The sequence below is a fragment of the Nelumbo lutea genome, chromosome 1 (genome assembly GCF_056320005.1).
Source record: "Nelumbo lutea isolate HS-2025 chromosome 1, American lotus-T2T, whole genome shotgun sequence".
Taxonomy (NCBI): Eukaryota; Viridiplantae; Streptophyta; class Magnoliopsida; order Proteales; family Nelumbonaceae; genus Nelumbo; species Nelumbo lutea.
In genome coordinates, this window is record NC_142684.1 from 60150010 (window position 1) to 60167657 (window position 17648).

The 17648-nt window shown below is 36.4% G+C and overlaps 3 protein-coding genes across 4 annotated transcripts; 2 read left to right on the plus strand and 1 right to left on the minus strand.

The window, feature by feature from the left end:
- Window positions 1-3778: 3778 nt before the first annotated feature.
- LOC148874783 (uncharacterized) lies at window positions 3779-4359 on the plus strand. The gene has a single exon (XM_088942164.1). It carries the CDS (start codon window positions 3964-3966, stop codon window positions 4255-4257), a length of 294 nt encoding a protein of 97 aa, XP_088798290.1. The 5' UTR covers window positions 3779-3963; the 3' UTR covers window positions 4258-4359.
- Window positions 4360-9402: 5043 nt separating this feature from the next.
- Window positions 9403-10158, plus strand: LOC148874784 (uncharacterized). The gene has a single exon (XM_088963702.1). The coding sequence runs from the start codon at window positions 9626-9628 to the stop codon at window positions 9884-9886; it is 261 nt and encodes an 86-aa protein (XP_088819828.1). The 5' UTR covers window positions 9403-9625; the 3' UTR covers window positions 9887-10158.
- A 1367-nt stretch (window positions 10159-11525) lies between these two features.
- On the minus strand, window positions 11526-16971 carry LOC148874785 (receptor-like cytoplasmic kinase 185). 2 transcript variants are annotated; one of them, XM_088963704.1, is made up of 6 exons: window positions 16804-16971; window positions 16401-16699; window positions 14488-14681; window positions 14154-14343; window positions 13540-13931; window positions 11526-12129 (listed from the first exon to the last, which is right to left on the minus strand). In XM_088963704.1, exons 2-6 carry the CDS (start codon window positions 16519-16521, stop codon window positions 11863-11865), a joined length of 1164 nt encoding a protein of 387 aa, XP_088819830.1. In that variant the 5' UTR covers window positions 16522-16699; window positions 16804-16971; the 3' UTR covers window positions 11526-11862. The 2 variants fall into 2 exon arrangements, with proteins under 2 accessions (XP_088819830.1, XP_088819829.1); XM_088963703.1 differs by having other exon boundaries at window positions 16401-16971.
- Between the last annotated feature and the right edge of the window lie 677 nt (window positions 16972-17648).

Here is a 17648-nt window from a genome sequence, read left to right on the forward strand (position 1 = left end):
TTTTCTAGTTTAACAAATTACTCTTAGGTTGTCTTTTAAACCAATCGACTAAACTGATAAATTGACCAAAACCAATACGATTCAATTTGGTCAGTTTTCACTAATGATCAATAAGTTTTGGGTGACCAATTCCACGACTTATCAAGTTGATTTGGCTGATCAAATAGCCTACAACCGAACTGAACCAACCCATAAACATCTCTAGAAGCATCCTTTAGGCTATATTTGGTTTAAATGAAAAGGTAGGGAAAAGAAGGAAAGTTAGGGAAACATATACAAGATTTGTGGAAGTTTCCCTAACTTTCCTTTCCTTTCCCTACTTTTAAAAAACTATCCATCAAGCCATAATAAATGTGGTTAATACATGTCCATCCACGGGGGTGTTTTTGAAGGATACTTTTATCATTAAGTCAAGGATTGAAATAAAAAAAAAGGAATTAGAGAGGCTTCCTCTTACCAAACATACACCCTAAATATGGTTGAGAGATCTGAAATAAGGGCTGATGTGAACCTCAGCTGAAATATAACACATTTAGGCCCTATTTGGTTCATGAAAATAGGAGTCTGGAATCAGAACCGGAATGGGCTATTTTGATTCCAACTGTTTGGTTGGACAGAATTAGAATCTCATTCTCATTCCTAGTGGAATGGCATTCTCCTATTTGAGGGAATGGACATTCCCTCCCCTCTCCTTGGGAATGAAATTCCATTCTCTTGATTTTTGATGGAGGGTGATTTGGCCTGACCTCGTAGCACAAGTACATGTGGGTGTGACTTTGCTCAAGCGATGACTCGACGTGATAGCATAGCAGGCACAGTCGCAACTCGGTGGGAAAGTCACACCGAGTTCAGACCGGCAACTCGGCGAGATAGACTACTCGTTGAGAGCCGCCTAGCCCGCACCTCCTCCCCGGGGCTAAGGCACCCTGAGCTGCCTCCGAGCTCGGGGCCCCCTAACCTCTCCTAATATCCGAGCTCCTCCTTGTAGACCTCAGGCCACTCCTAGACAGGAACACACCGATTCGCCTATAAATACCCCGAGGTGAAGACACCTCAAGCCAGGCAGCTCGGCTTAGCTTGCCATAGGCAGCTCGCCACTTGCGAGATAGCCCGGCACAGGTAACTCGTGAAAGAGTAGTTCGGCATATTGCAGGAAGATCTCCTGTCCGACCACCATACCCGACAAATCTAGGGACAGCAGCCGTGTCCCTCGTCAAACAGCGTCGTGCCTGCCACCTTTAGAGGGTGCCTTACACCTGACAGGCACATACCCTTCAATGACGGCTCCACGCATGCCACCTCAGCCCTGTCTGTAACAGCTACGACAGGCTGACAGTGGCGGTTATACCTGCCCTGTCAAAGGCCAGTGGGCCTGATGCAACAAAATTCTGTTTTAAGGAGCCCATTCTCAATAAACGGGGTATGATCTTCTATCACTCTCACTACCTGCACTCTTAGCCATCTTTCTCTCCTTGCTTCTTCCATAGAATACTAACTTAAGCGTCGGAGTGTTTCTGTCAGGCAAGCCCCCGGGGATTCTTCTTCTTCTTCTTCTCCATCTCAAGTACTTTTCGGGAACCACACAAGTGCTAGCTAGGAGTGACCGAATTGCACACCATCAATTTCAATTTCATTCTCTATCCTGTCCTAACCAAACAGACTATGAGAATAGATTATTTTGATTCCGGTTCCGATTACAAACCAAAGGATCCCTTAGCTAAACTTTATATACAAATATATAAGAGAGGATCAAGGCTACTATTCCTATCTATCTAGAAGAGTATTATGGGAAGATTAAACTTGAGAGTTATTGCAAGGTAGTTTAATGTATTTATGTGGACCTTTATGCATTACAAGTGTAGGTAGAACTAATCTATGCAAAATATAGAAGAGAATTAGGTGTTGAACTCTATCTTTATTCTTTAGGATACTCTATTTTTTCCTTTTTTTACTTTATTTAGAAAAAATTAAAGTAACCAAAACACGTTAAGAACCCACTGTCATTAATTGAAATGTACATTAATTATCTATTATTTATTTTAGCATTGACTCAATAATCTATTTATTACATTAGAAAGTTTATTTAAGATAAAAGCTAAATACAAAAATAAAGAAAAATGGATTCATGGATATGTGTCTATAGAAATGTATAAACTATTGATGTAGTCCATATTAGTTAGGCCTAAAAACTATAACTTTTCAGATCTGAATTCAGATTTCATTGGATGTTGCAACTCTTGTGGTCTCTTTGCCTCCTTAGTGAAAGGAGAAGGCCACCAAAGGGTAGAACTGTATGGGGTTGAATAGAAATTTGGATATGTTTACATTGGAAAATTTAGGTTTTGACATCAATTTGGTTCCAGGCCAAGGTTCTTGTTTAAGGTTGGTAGGGGCATATCGGTACTTAAAATAATATGTGTTTACATGTTTTTTTACATTTTTTTTCAAAATTTGGTTTTTGGATATAATTTTAACTATATTTTTTATTAGAAAGATTGTGGTTCCTGAAACCTCGATAAATAGGCATTTCGTTAAGCACCCAATATGGAGTGTATCATATTGAAAATTTGAACCTTACCCTTAACCCCACCCAACCCTTGTAATTTGTAACAATTTTTATTAGAAAGTGTCAAAAGAGTTTAGAAGATATTTAGAGAGCGTTATTTTTTTGGATTCTGAGATGGGGGAAAGTTGGTTAATAGGATTTTGGTTCCCATTGACCAAGAATCTCATTTTCTTTTTTTTAGATTTATGTGGGGACCAAGGAAAGGTGTGTGAATAACTTTCCCACCTAGGGGGAAAGTTACCAACACTTGAATGGGACAAAAATGTCCCTTTTAATAATGGATTTTATGGTTAAAATGGTTATTTCTTTATTTACATGAGAAATAAAAAAAAAACATGGGTAAATGTACTTACCTAGATAAGTATTTTCCAAGAAAAAACTTATCCAAATAATTAACTGCATTTACCTAAATAAGTAATTTATCGAAAAGCAAACGGAGCCTTATGGGAAATAAGAGATTTAATGGGGAAGGGGGAGAAAATGTTACAAACATTGACTACGAAAAAGATTTAATGTGTCAAGAAAGAGAGAAGGGGAAACTCGCGAGAGAGGCCTTTTGTTCGAAACCCTAGACCTCTATACACTTCTCTTTCCACTATATTTCTAGATATAGATTTTGAGAAGGAGCTATTGATATTAGTGAAATTTTGTAAATTTTGGTTCAGACAAAATGCAAAGTGCTTTTGGTGTATGTAGAAACTATGTGTAATGTGGGCCGTGCCTAGGCTTAAGATGATAAATTGGGGAGGGTCCGGCCTATGGATTAGCATGAAATTTTTTAAAGGAAAAAAATTAGAAGAATACAGGAAGACAAGACTTACGGATAAACATGGGTCCATGATCTCTCATTCAGCTGTACTGTATGTACGATGTTCAGGTTACTGCTACGTAGACAAAGGACGCTGTCCCTACTATTCATTTGGAAGATAAATTCGATTTTCATGGATGTGCGTGAGTCTGGCTCCATCTCCAACATTATTGGCCACAAGCAGATTTTCATGGAAACTGGACGCTGGTCGACACCAGCACTGTACCAGGGTCTATCCATCGGCCTGCTCGTGAGCTGTAATCACTCCTGAAGCTCGAGTACAGGTTCTTTCCCCCTGGCCCAGCCCCTTCTCTTTCTTTATTGTTATTCTCATTTGTCTGGTTTCTTTGTGGGGCTTCTCTAAAACAAGTAGCCACTTTGGACTCTTTCCCAAACCACCAGCAAAACCACCTCATCGCCTCTGGTTTTTTTCCCAACTCCCAGAATTGTCGATCTCATACATATCTGTATATAAAAGCTATATATCCTGGGCTAAGAATCCATATCAACAAGCTTTTCCTTCTTCATTATTAATCACTAGCTACCAAGAAAACAGCCGACTCAAGAGAAGAGATTAATTAAAAGGAAGATGAGTTCACCGAGCAGAGCATGGATTGTGGCAGCCAGCATTGGAGCAGTTGAGGCATTGAAAGATCAGGGCATCTGTAGATGGAATTACACTCTCAGATGTCTCCACCAGCACGCCAAGAACAATGGTGTCCTCCTCCCATCGTTCTCTCAGGCCGGCAGGAACATCTCTTCCTCCTCCTCAGCCATGGCGATGATGGGTAAGAAGGCCTTGACAGACCAACAGCAGCACATGAAGCAATCAGAAGAATCGCTAAGAAAAATTATGTACTTGAGTTGTTGGGATCCCAATTGATTGATTCATCCCCAGATTGAAAACGATCAAAACCAGTTTATACTTTATAGGCTGTAGATATATACCATTATTCGCTATAAATACATACTTCGCATCTGCAAATCTGCGGAGCCTTTTTTTCTTCTTTCTATTTTCTTTTCTTGTTTATTATAAATCCCCATTTAGCCTCCTAATGAATCGAATTAAATGGATTTGATTCATTTATATTCGAATTCAAATTTAATTTTATTCATCGGATTTATATTGGACTAATAGCTAGCTGGATATTCAATGCATTAATAATAAAAATATTATAATAAATTATTGATAAAACTAACTAAAAATGGCAACTATATTAATATCATGCCACAAGCAGATTTTCATGTAAACTGGACCATTGTAAAAATACTACATTCAAACCACCTTTACTAATATATAGAATATAAATTTTAAGCATATACACTTGGATAAACAAGTTTTTCCTTCTTCACAACTGAAAGACAGCTCCCATAGAAGAGTTTTGAAAGAAGGAAATTAAGGTGAGTTCGACAAGCAGAGCATGGATTGGTCCAATCTGATCCAGTCCAATGTGAGTCCATCACAAATGGAACGGGTCCAATCCAATCTAACGAATAATGTGGACCATTTTGGATCGGTCCAATTCAATGTTTGGATCGTTCATTTTGTTCAAATTCGTTTTAATTTAGATTGGTTTTAACCCAAACCCAGTCCCTTGACACTTATATTCTTTTCTTATATCAATGGACCGTATATTGGCTTAATCCAACCAAATTCAATATAAATTTATTATGGACGGACCAGGTCCAATCCAATCTAATAAATATTTTGGATCAGAACGGTCCAATCCACTATTTCTTTTTGGTCTGTCCAATCCATCCAAATTAATTTTGGACTGGACGGGTCCAGCCCAAAACAGGTCCATTGACACCCTTAATTATAGCCACAAGCAATGTAATTGTTGAGGCATTGAAAGGCGAAGGCTTCTATAAATGGTAACACACTTTGATACACAAGAACACTAAGAACAAATTGGGACTTTCCTCTTAGCTAAGAGGAGCCCCCTTTTCATCCTTAGCTATGGTAAATTTTCAAACAACTATTCAAAACCTAAAAGCTTATGCTGTTAGATGAGGTCCTTGAATACATTGTGCTGACATGCCCCTAAAGCATGTGGACAAGCATAGCCCAGCCTAACCCACCCATACCTTATTCTGAAATTCAATTGATTATAATGGGGTTAGCAAGGATGAACAGTAGACTACTTGGTATCAAATAGGCTTTGATGCCATTTCAAATAATCATTCAACCTAAAAGTTTAAGATGTTAGGTGAGGTCCTTAAATAGGTTTTTGTTATCTAACATTAATAATGTTGTGATGAGAGATGTGAAGTAGATGACAGTTTATGGAAGCCCAAAATTCCAAAAAGCAGGAAGCTTCACATGAAGCTTTCCATCTTTCCATGCCTAAAATCTTTCATTTAACAACCCGATAGACCATGGTCTATCAAGAGACTTATTAAACAGTCTTGATCTTTAAAGACAAGACCCCAAAGGCTTAGTACATCTTTTGCCATCTAGGTTGTTAGAATATCTTCTTAAAAAGATTTGCCAAATGGTACCTTAGTAACCATAGTTTGTTCTGGATTTGTTTTTAAAGAATCATGTCTTCAATGCACTATGCAAGTTTCTATACTTTTTAAGAAAAAGAAGAATTTATTAATAGTTAAAAGGAGGGGGTATGAAACAAAACAAAGCGTCAAAGCTCGATACAATGGAAAACAAACTAGAAAGTAAATGTACTAGACAAGAGTAATTTAAAAATAACAAGAGTAATAGCATTTGTTTGCATGTAGTATTCTTAATATAGGAGCAAATGTACAAGAGTTTTGTTGATGTGCATTAACCTATTCAGTCGCAACCCTATTATCTTTAATGGTCTCCTTCACTTTATTCTCCTTTGCCTTCTTACAACCAAATTCCTTGATGGGTTACCAATTGGATGAAGAATTTATGCAGTAAAACAAAGTCAAAATTCCAACCTTTAAATGGGTTAAAAAAACAATTTTGATGCTCTAGACCAGAATCGTTATATAAAATAAGGTTTGACTTAGGAATGGCAACAAGGCGGGTTTGGGGCAGGGAACCCCCTCCATGTCTCTGGTGGTAGGGTGGGTTCGGGGTGGAAAACCTCCTTAACAGAGACGAGAAATCCCTGAATTTTCTCCGCCCCAAGTCAATACCTAAAAACATATCATATTTGGGATAATTTGAAAAATATATTATGGGAATTTATTGGTATTTTAAACATTGTATTATGGAAATTTAGGAGTATTTAAAACATTAAATTATTGGATGGTAAAGCTTTTAGGAATTTGGAGAAAGTTTAAAGATATTTTAGAAATTAATTTTAAACCTAGGCATATTTTAATAATTTACCACCAGGTTCAAGGAATTATATGCAAAACCCGTTCCCATCCTCGTTTAAGATCGGGGAAAACCCACCCAATTCGGGGTGGGGCAGGGCAAGGCCCCTATTTTATGGAGAAAGTTGCCATCCCTAGTTCAACTGGCCTAGAACCAAGCTTAATTGATAACCTAAACCTTGTAATAGCTAGGTCCCCAGTATGATTAAAGTTTGCCTATTTGGGAGCTTCCTAGAGATGACATGTTGCCTCGTGGCTAATTGGGTAGGGTTACAAATAAGTCAGATTAGATTCGATTAGAGTGCAAATCTGAACCAATAAGAGTCAGATTCGAATACTTCCCTTGATCCCAACAAATCTATCTGATTGGAAAAGTTGATCCGTTTAGTTAATGAATCAAATTCGAATATACCTCGATCCAATCCATTAGTTATGAAATATTATATGTTATATGTTATATATATACATATATATATATATATGTATGTATGTGTATTACATAATATAATATATTATATATAAATAATATAATATAATATTTATTTATATCATAAATTTTCTTATTACAATCCTAATCGAATCAGATTTGAATTGAATATCCAATAAAATATTTGAATTCAAATCATACTCTTGAAAATCTAACAAATTATTATCAGATCGGATCAGATAAATCCGTTTGCAACCCTATATTTGGAATCTTCTTAAAAATGACATGTTACCTCGTTTAGTTCCTGGTTTGTTTTCTTTCGGCTAAAAAATATCAACAACAAATACTTTTTACCCCGCACCCATGGTATGTGTGCAAGAAGCTACTACACAACCCAAACTACTATTTTTCCTAACAGCCAAAGTTGTCCTGATTTAAACATTGACCTGACCCGCTGATGCCACAGTTTAATTAACATAGAACTAAAAAATGGTAAAAATATTGGTGTTTGACAATCTAATAATTTATAATTAATTTATTGTAAATTCTATGGTATATAAACATGTTTCTAGTAATTATTATTTAATTTGACAATCTACCTTATAATTACTATTTAATTATGGGTTATTGTCTTAAAAATTTTAAGCCTTAAAGGCAAATTTCATTAATAAATTAAACGTTCCAATTATTTCGAACTGCAGTTGATTCGGATGGTCGAATCATTCGGCCCGGAAACTGTTCAGGCAACCAGTTCCGTTTTACCCCAAACCTAGTCTTTGGCCAAAAACTGTTGAAAAAGTCAACAACAAGTTGATTTGGGCGATTGAACCGTCGATCAGTTCAATGGTTTTTGGACACTTTTTATTTTTAATTTTTTTTGTTAAAACGAACCATCCATTCAAACTGGATGATCCATCAACCCAAAAACAGATGGTCAGAACGGTTCTATTTCTGGATCTTTAAAATCATGAACTACAAATATATAGCACGAAAAGCTAGAAACATGCAATGCCAACAAACAGATCTACCAAACTTGCTGAAAAAGAAGAGAACCATGAATACCGGGAATAAACAACTCAAAAAACCTCTGTAAACAGTGCAATAGTTGCGAAAATGAGGGTCATTTACCTCGAGACCATTTCAATAAGTTTGACTTCCTTACCAATACAATGAGAACTCTCTTTCACTTTTCTAAGTTGGTCTTGAACTTATCCTCACTTCTTGACACATCAAGAAACTTCTTTGTTGAATTAAAATATTTGCCATAGAAAATCAACCTCTTTGAAATTTAACATATAAAAACATCCTTTCTAGATATTTGTCATTAATTAGAAAATTAACTATTTGCAAAATTACTATTACACACCCCCTATTTAGCTCTATCCTTTGAATTAAAATTCTAAAAATACGTTCATCATCATCAATTCACTTGAATTGAATTAATTGTTTGCTGGTTGTAAAATGAGTGAACATGAAATGGGGGAGAGAATAAATAATTAGATGTAATTTTTGTCATATATTCGATTTGATATTGAATATATTTATCCTAAATTTGGATGTTAGATCTTGCACCTAATTAATAACCAATCCGATCCAACTAAAATTAGGGTTTAATTGAAAATTATAATTAGTATAATTAACTATATATATATATACATTTTATACAAATATATTAATTTTATAATTAATAAAAGTAATTACTTTTTATCATTTTTTGTCATTTTAAGCACAATAAAACAGACGTGGAACTGGGTAATTGTTTCTCAGAAAAAACTTACCTGAGTAATTGTTTCCTAGAAAAAAATTATATAGGTAATAAGTAAGTTACCGAAAAGCGAACGAGACTTGGTGTTATTCAACCCATGGATTTTGACTCTAATGTTCATATGCATCCTTCAAAATCCGATTTATCAAACAAGGAATCATTCTCTGGTAAAAATTTTGGGCATTTGAATTAATAAACAATGTACCTTCAACGTGGGAAAAAAAGCTTTAGGCTGCCAATCAAATTATCAGCCCTCATTCAAACTTCTTGATTTTGGAAACACCCACAAGAATCCTGCCAGAAAGAGAGAAGAATTTCTTTCCAGTGGTAGAGACAAAAGCGTTAGTTATGAAACCTGAGGCTCACAGGTCACAGCCTCGCACACTGGGACTACAAGTTGACACTGGTTTTTTTACCAAATGACTGGTTCTACCCTCTCAGCCCTAACAGCTCATGACTCAGGTTTGGTTGTTGGTGGTGGTGGTGGGCACTGTTTGTGTCCCCATTCAAATCACAGTTACTGCTTGGTCGCTTTATAATAATGGAATGGACCCAAAACCACTGGCTTTAGTTCCAAACCACTGGCAAAGCAGCCACTGGTTTTGGCACCATCTTTATGATCTCCTTCACTCCTCTATATAGAGAGCTAACAATTCTTCATCGATCCAAAGCATCACCCAACAAATCCATCTCATATCATCTCAGAATTAGCTAAAGAGAAGTAAGACCCAGAAGATCAAGAACAAAGAAAACATGAGTTCTTCTAGCAGAGCGTGGATTGTGGCAGCCAGCGTTGGAGCTGTTGAGGCATTGAAAGACCAAGGCATCTGTAGGTGGAATTACACTCTGAGGTCGTTGCATCAGCACGCCAAGAACAATCTGGGGTCGGTCTCTCAGGCTAAGAGGAGCCTGTCGTCTTCCTTGGTGATGGCGAGTAGAGACGAGCAACAGATGAAGCAAGCTGAGGATTCTCTCAGAAAAGTTATGTACCTGAGCTGCTGGGGTCCCAACTGATGATTATTCCACACTGATCGACACTAGTTTTGGAGGAAGAACCAATACACAATTAAGTGCCGGATGCATGGTTCTTTGGGCAGGGAAAAGAAAATGAAGGATGAGAATTGATGATGAATTGGTCCTCTAGCTGATTGAATTCCCCATGAAACGTACGTCCTTGGCTTGGCTTGTCACTAGCTATTAGGATGGAATTCCTTGCTGTTGTGAAATCATTGTATACTCCACCACTTCATACATATAGAAATCAACAAAGTTGTGCAAATTTACTACATGCTTTTCTTCTTCTTCTTGTGCTAAATTATTGGGAGGGGAAACAAAATTTTCGGTTTTGTGCTAAATCACTGCTGGATCATCATAATTTTCAGGAAAATTTGGATTCTATTATTTGGCTCCAAAATAAGTCTGCCAAATCAATGGAAATTAAGCAAAAAACTAAGATCATGCTCTTCTTTTCTTTATTTCCTTACAACCACTTAACATTTGTTGTGGATTTGGAGTTGAATTCCTTTTCCGCCTTTCCCAGAATTAACTACTTGTTTTTGCCTCAACCATCATTTCAATTTCTTCTAAGACATAGATGATCTGCTTTTTGCCAGGTTCCACTTACTGCAATAATGGAGACAAGTGAAGTAATCCAGAGAATTATGGGGTGAACAATTCCAATTTCACCCCATAATTTAATTCTGTGAAATAGTCTAGCTTAAAATTACAACAGAATTTCCTTGTCAGTTAAATATGTTTGGTGTAACTATACACCACCAAACTTATATCTATATTATATACTTATCTTGGTCCATCTAAGCAATTTCTCTTTCCCCTCCGTTGTGTTTCAAGACTCCTAAAATTGTCTAATTTTTGGTTTTTCAAAAAACAAAAATCCAAGGCTAGATTAGCATATATTGGGAAGTGTAACCCAAGTGCCATTTAGGCTGTTTGGTTTGAAGGAAAAAAGTAGGGAAAGGAAGGTAAAGGCAAGGAAACCTATACATGGTTTGTAAAGGTTTCCCTACATTTTCCTTCCTTTCCCTACTTTTTCCTTCAGACCAAACATAACCTTAATGATTTAACTGATTTAACTTTCGACTCTTAAATCCCACTATTTCAGGGGTGTGAGTCGGACGGACTGGGTTGGTTTTAGCTCAACCAAGGCCCAACTGTAGGAATTGGGCCTAAAGTCCGAGTCCAGTTCAACCTTAAAGTGAAGTTGGAAATATTTAACCTGAGTCTAATTTATGCATGAGTTATAGAGTTTTCTTTGGCTAAAATGGTTATTGCCTTATTTACCTTGGAAATAATAGAACATGGGTAAATGCACTTACCTAGGTAAGTGTTTCCCAGGAATAACTTACCCAGGTAAGTAACTTACTGAAAAGCGAATGGGGCCCAAGTGTTCTTTGAGTATGCACACCATTCTTTCTGTGGAGCTAAATGACTAAATCCAATATCAACAACTGCATTTTTCCTCTTCATAAACTAAAGCACAATGCACCAATTTTACATTTAATTTATGTATATCAAGAACTTGTTTATAATTGTGTCAATTCTATGGTTTATGTGCCAATTGAGTAACCCTTGGGTTCTAGTAATGGGTGTAAAAGAATACAAAAGCCACAGTTTTCTTGAAAGAGTACCCAACTGGTATACAAAGGCAAGCCATTTGGAATTCATTCACTTTCAATATAAAAGGATATGTGACAGTCCTTGAATTGAGAGCAAATAGGAAATGGTCCAACAAGCTATACTCACTCAAAATGATGCTTCCCTATACATATCTTAACCCTCACTCAACTTACTCAGTGCTACTCCAACCAAAATATCATATTACTGTGAAACAGGCATGAAAAAATATCCATATGCCACAAGATATGTGAGTTGGTAAAAAAAACCTCACTTTTCATATACTCAACCATGGGCAAGATGGAGACTTTACAATTAAAAGAACCCAATTCAATTGCTTCTGCTACAGATCATTGTTATTCTTCTGAACTATCATCTTCTTGACTAGATGACTTCTCGTCAGACGGTGGAGGTGGAGGAAGAGGTAATCCCAGATCATCCCCTGATAGAAAACTGAGAGTGGTGACAACATCACTCATCAAAGGGCGGGCAACTGGTTCATCTTGGAGACACATGGCAGCAATAGCAACTGCTTGATTCAAACTTGTAACTGGGAAGTCTCCTTGAAGAAGTGGATCAGCCAATGCAGGGAACTTACTTGGATCTTTGAAAAAGGGCTGGGCCTGTTTAATACAACAATCAGGTTCAGTAATTGCAACTTAATGAAAACAACACAGCCAAACACTAAAATCTTTTCTATTTTCTTTCTTCAATTATCTTCTTAGTGCACTGGCTTGTCAGAAATACAGCCAAGGTACTCGTGTAAAGAAATGAGTGTAAAGTTGTAAACAACAGTAAGTCCTTTTTCCTTTAAACATACAAATGCATGACCATTAAACAAGTTATATGGCTGTGTTCATTAGGAGAAATATTATGAGAAAAACAGAATCACCTTGAAAACACAGACTAGTAAGTAATTAAAGGTTCAAGAGAACAGTAAGTAGTTCTAAAACAATCGATTTTTATAACTTGGACAAAGATGAACTTCATAATTGCAAGTTCAGGAAAAATGTTAATCTGTAAGACACAACATCATGGCAAACCTAAATTTCTAGGATGTTCATAGCTGGTCGGTTCATGAATTGTCTATTAAATACATAGTGTAGGAAATGTGGATAAATAAGCATAGATACATTTTAGTTGCCCAAATTTCCTATTATATATAATTATATAAAAATAAATTGTATATATGTAGATGAATAAATTTATATGTATACAGGTGTAAGGGTTAACCAGTTGACTGGTTCAGTTTTTTGGTTTTTTTATATTTATGATATATATTATAAATATATTATATATTAGAAATAGATTATTATATATAGAAAGTTATAAATATATATATGTATATATGTTTATATAAAAATATATATATATTATTTGCATTTTTCAGTTTGATTTCTCAGTTTTTTGGTTTTTTCAAGAGCAGCCCTACTGTTCATACATCTTAGGGTTTTTCAAACTAAACACTCCTATCTTTATTTCCTTAGAATTGATACCTTTCTCAATAGAAATCAATAGAGAAGAATTAGGAAATATTTCAACTTTTATTTTTAGGAAAGTAAAAGAAAATGAATGTCTTTGGTTGGACACAACGACAGACCACCCAATATTTTCAAGAGACTAGATGGCTTAGATACCCAAAATCCACCTGGCTTGTCACCACGAACTCCTTTCCATTTGAAGTATTTAAGTTGTGCTTCATAAGGGTCATTGAAGAATATGATGGAAATGTGATTTCAAGGGATACTTAATGAATAATAAGGATACTCTGGAATTGTTACATTCTAGCTTACACAATAATATATCTATTGTTTCTAATAAATGGAGCATTTTTCATTAGAATTACCCATTCAATGTACTTAGAATTCATGAAAATAGAATACTAACAACATGCTCCACAAGAATCATAGTGATTTTAACTACTTTCATTTCCAAATGCATGTGGGGAACAATATAAAGCTTAAATGTATAAAATGCGCAACTGTTCTTATCCATTCAAGATGAAAATATTTAAGATAAGCAAGGAAAATTACCCAAGTAACTAGATTTTGTTCTTCAGTTGGCCTGGTGGTGTCTAAGGCTCTTCTCCCTGTAATTAACTCCAAGAAAATGACTCCAAAACTGTATACATCTGACTTCACAGTCAGCTCGCCTGTTCTAGTATACTCTGGAGCACTGTACCCATACGTTCCCATCACCCTTGGTGGTAAAAGTCCCTTATCACTATTAGGTCCAAGATTGGCAAGTCCAAAATCAGAAAGTTTTGGATTTAACTCTTCATCCATCAAGATATTAGAAGTCTTCAAATCACGATATATGACAGGAGGATTGGCCTTGTCATGCAAATACTCAAGGCCTTTAGCAGCACCTACAGCTATTTTCATTCGCATAGACCAACTCAATGGTTTTTTTACTGTTGAAGTATCTGCACATTCAAATGTGGAAAGTTATCTATCAGGTTGCCAGATAACAATTGAATGAGATACTGCTACGTAGACTAAAACTATAACTCCAACCAAGAATAAACAACAGACAACTGCATACTGTTTATGAGTAATAAACAGAATCAATCTGAAAAAGCATTTCAAATAGATTATTTCAACCATACACTACATGGTAAAAAACTAAAGAAAAAATGAAAAAGTACCAAGTAGGTGGTCTTCCAGAGATCCCATTGGAATGTACTCATACACCAAAAGCCGCTGATCTCCATCAGCACAATACCCTACGAGATTGACCAGATTTGGATGGCGGAGGAGACTCAATGCCGTAACCTCAGCAATGAATTCCTTATTTCCTTCCAATCTATTCCTGTCTAATTGCTTCACGGCAACTTTCTGTTCACAATGCCCTCAATTCAGTGTTGCAATCTTTGAAAGTTACCAAGGACAAGGAAAGAAAGGAAGAAAAGAACAGAACATGGAGAAAAAGAAAAGAAATGATGAACTGTAGAGTAGGCATAAAATAGATATTTTATTTACCTCACCATTCTCAAGTTTCCCTTTATAGACTCTTCCAAGCCCACCATCACCTAGTAAAAATTCCTGCTTGAAATTCTTTGTTGCTGCTGCTAATTCACGGAATGTAAATGTTTGTGCTGTGATACCATTAGCATCTTTGTTAGCAGCATCATTTTTGTCTGTGGCTTCACCTGATTGAGTTGGTTTTGCCTTATCTGCGAAAGAAAGAAAGAAAGGATCAGATAAGCAGGCCTTCAATAAGAAAGAATGTGATATCTCTCTGAAGTGAGATTAAGCTGATTAGCATAGATTTATTAATTTGTCAATTATCTTCAACTTTAAAATCATAGTAACATCCTTCAACTCGTCAAAAGTAGGCATTGTTTTTTCCCTTGGCATTGTTGTATTTATCTCATGATTTGAGATAAATAGCATCATAAAAGGAGATGTAACACTTAAACAGTGCAATTAAAACATATATTAGGCAAAAAGTGAGATAATATATAGAATGAAGATGGGATTTTCCAATCAAACACCACCAGTTGACAGGAGATTCTCTTGAGTAATTCTCATACTGAAATTAAACGTTCACAATTGTTTCCACATACTTGATCAAATTAAGTTAATTTAGAGTCATGCTAAGTAATGGAATTATGGACTGAAGGGGAAGGAAAAACTTGGAAGGGCATAAAGTTTTAGAAATAATTTGATTATGATCCTAGAAAAAGAAGAAAAAGGTGAGGGAATCGGTGTAGTTGAGTTTTATCAATGGACCCAAGAGTCTTAGGTGGTCTCTAACTTAGATTGCTGAATGAGTTTCTTTACAAGCCAAGACAAGGAGAATAAGCTAGTTCATAGTAGAAAGCTTGCAAAAGGAGAACAGATTGCATCTAATATTTCCATATATGGAAATACAAGATTCATGTAATCGACCCCGTATAATTGGGATAAGGCTTGGATGATGATGAAAATACTGCTGATAATGATGAAAAAATGTTTTTCAGTGTTATATACACTGGCTTTACTTGAGACAAAGGAAATCCCACCTTCCTTGTGAGAATTTTATACAGTACATAAGAACACTGACCACCAATCCTGCAATGAGAGGACTGGAAGTAGCAGGAAAACATAAGACAGTAACCAAGGGGGTGTTTGTAATATGTATGATTTTGTTATTCAAACAAAGAAAAATCTGCCACAGTAGCAAAATCTATTGTTATTTCTGATGTAGTAGCTGTCTTTGTTTAGAAAAGAAAAATTATAAATATTGGCAAATACCAGAGGAAGTTCATAAGAATTAATAATTAAACATTTTGCAAAACCCACAGTATTCTAAATGAGTGTTTTCCCAGATCAAGAGTCAAATATGGGCATGGAATGACATACACCAAGCCTGTGTTCGGTTTGAAGGAAAAAGTAGGGAAAGGAAGGGAAAGGTAGGGAAACCTTTACAAACCTTGTATAGGGTTCCCTGCCTTTCCCTTCCTTTCCCTACCTTTTTCCTTCAAACCAAACATAGCCTAAAAGAAAGGATATGGTTACTGGTATTGTATATACAGATATGCATGGTGATTAACAAATGAAGATAAGCTCTAGCCCAGTTTCGTGGTAGAAAAAGCTACAGATTTTAGGGACTAAAAGAATACTAGAACATTCTAGTTTGAAAAGAATTGATGCAAAAAAATTACACCTTTCATGGTAAGGTGTGTACCATATTAGGTATAAACATGAAAAAGGCAGTTATGCATGCATTTTGAATCCAGCTCCAAAAGAATGTATGGTGAATCCAAGACTAATGTCTTTCAGGAGATCCTTACATATGCATGATTGGTTCATGAATTTCAGTCCTAAAGAAAAGGTTGGAAAAGGAGCTAGGAAAAGAAAGAGCACAAGTGAGAAAAGGATTTCAATGAGGAAGGAAAACAAATACTTACCACCAAGCACTGGGCATGCAGGAGATTCTTTTATAGGGGCCTCTAATGACTGCGACCTTCTGCTGCTACCTGTTTTCTTTGCTGCTTTCTTTTCACCAGAAAAACAAGGGAAGCAACTCATATCTTGAGACTACTGAATTCCAGTAACCCAAGAAACTCTCCCGAATTCCTTAAATGCAGCTCTTTCAACCCCGAATTCCCTCACAGGCTACAAAATCGAATACAATCAGAGAAACCTTCAAAAACTTAAATCTGAATCATTCAATAGATTTATACATCTCTGGCTCGGCTTCACCTCCCTGAAAAGGACCATAAAAACATAAGATAACAAGAGCCCAAAAAGACAAAATTTCATTGACCACCTTAGTCTCAAATTCATTCAAAGAGAAGTGGAACATTAAACCTATCAGAACCCAGATGGCGAAAGCACCCTGAAAGCTCTGAATTTTCAATAACTAGGGCTGTAATTTTGCAAGGCCCAGGAAGCCCGAGACCAGGAATGAGTGAGAAGAGGGAAGCGGAGGCCGTCGTCCAGAATCCAGAGAACGAAGAAGACCCCAAACAATACAGCGGCATTCAGGAGAAGAAATCATTAACAGAGGTAGCCATGTTTGGGAAGGAGATGAGAGGAGAAGAAAGTGGAACGATTCTCCATCAGAAACTCCTCCGAATAAATTGGGAGGCATTTTGAACTTTGAAGGTGTCTTACCCAATAAGTGGTTTCCAAATTTGTGGGGTTTGGCGGGGAACACTTGGGTTGGCAATATTGCCGCGGGAGATTTTTCTTATTCTCGGTAATTACATAAAATTAATGAACATATCTGTTTTTCAATAAAAATTAATGAAGTTTTTGACCGGGGCGATTCAGGAGACACCGAACAGATTCTAGGTTTCATATAACAGATTCTAGGTTTCATATCTTCCACGATTTCCTCTCTCTCTCTCTAAAGCGTTCAGCGTTTAACCTCAACCCTCCTGCGTGACTGCGTCCAAGATATATGAAACGTTCAAAATATTCAAATTGGCCGCAAGTGCTCTACGTGCGTATTTTAGTAGATTTGGCAACGTTTCAGCTTTAAGGGTAAACTCCAAAACACTCCCTGAACTAAGGGGGTTTATCATTTTACTACCTGTAGGCTGTATGTACTATGAAAAGCCGCTTGTACTCTCCAGAGTTTCAGCTGTCGGTATCCTTGCGTTCGGAAGATGAACAAAAATACTCCGCTCCGGACCTCCGGTGGACTTCAC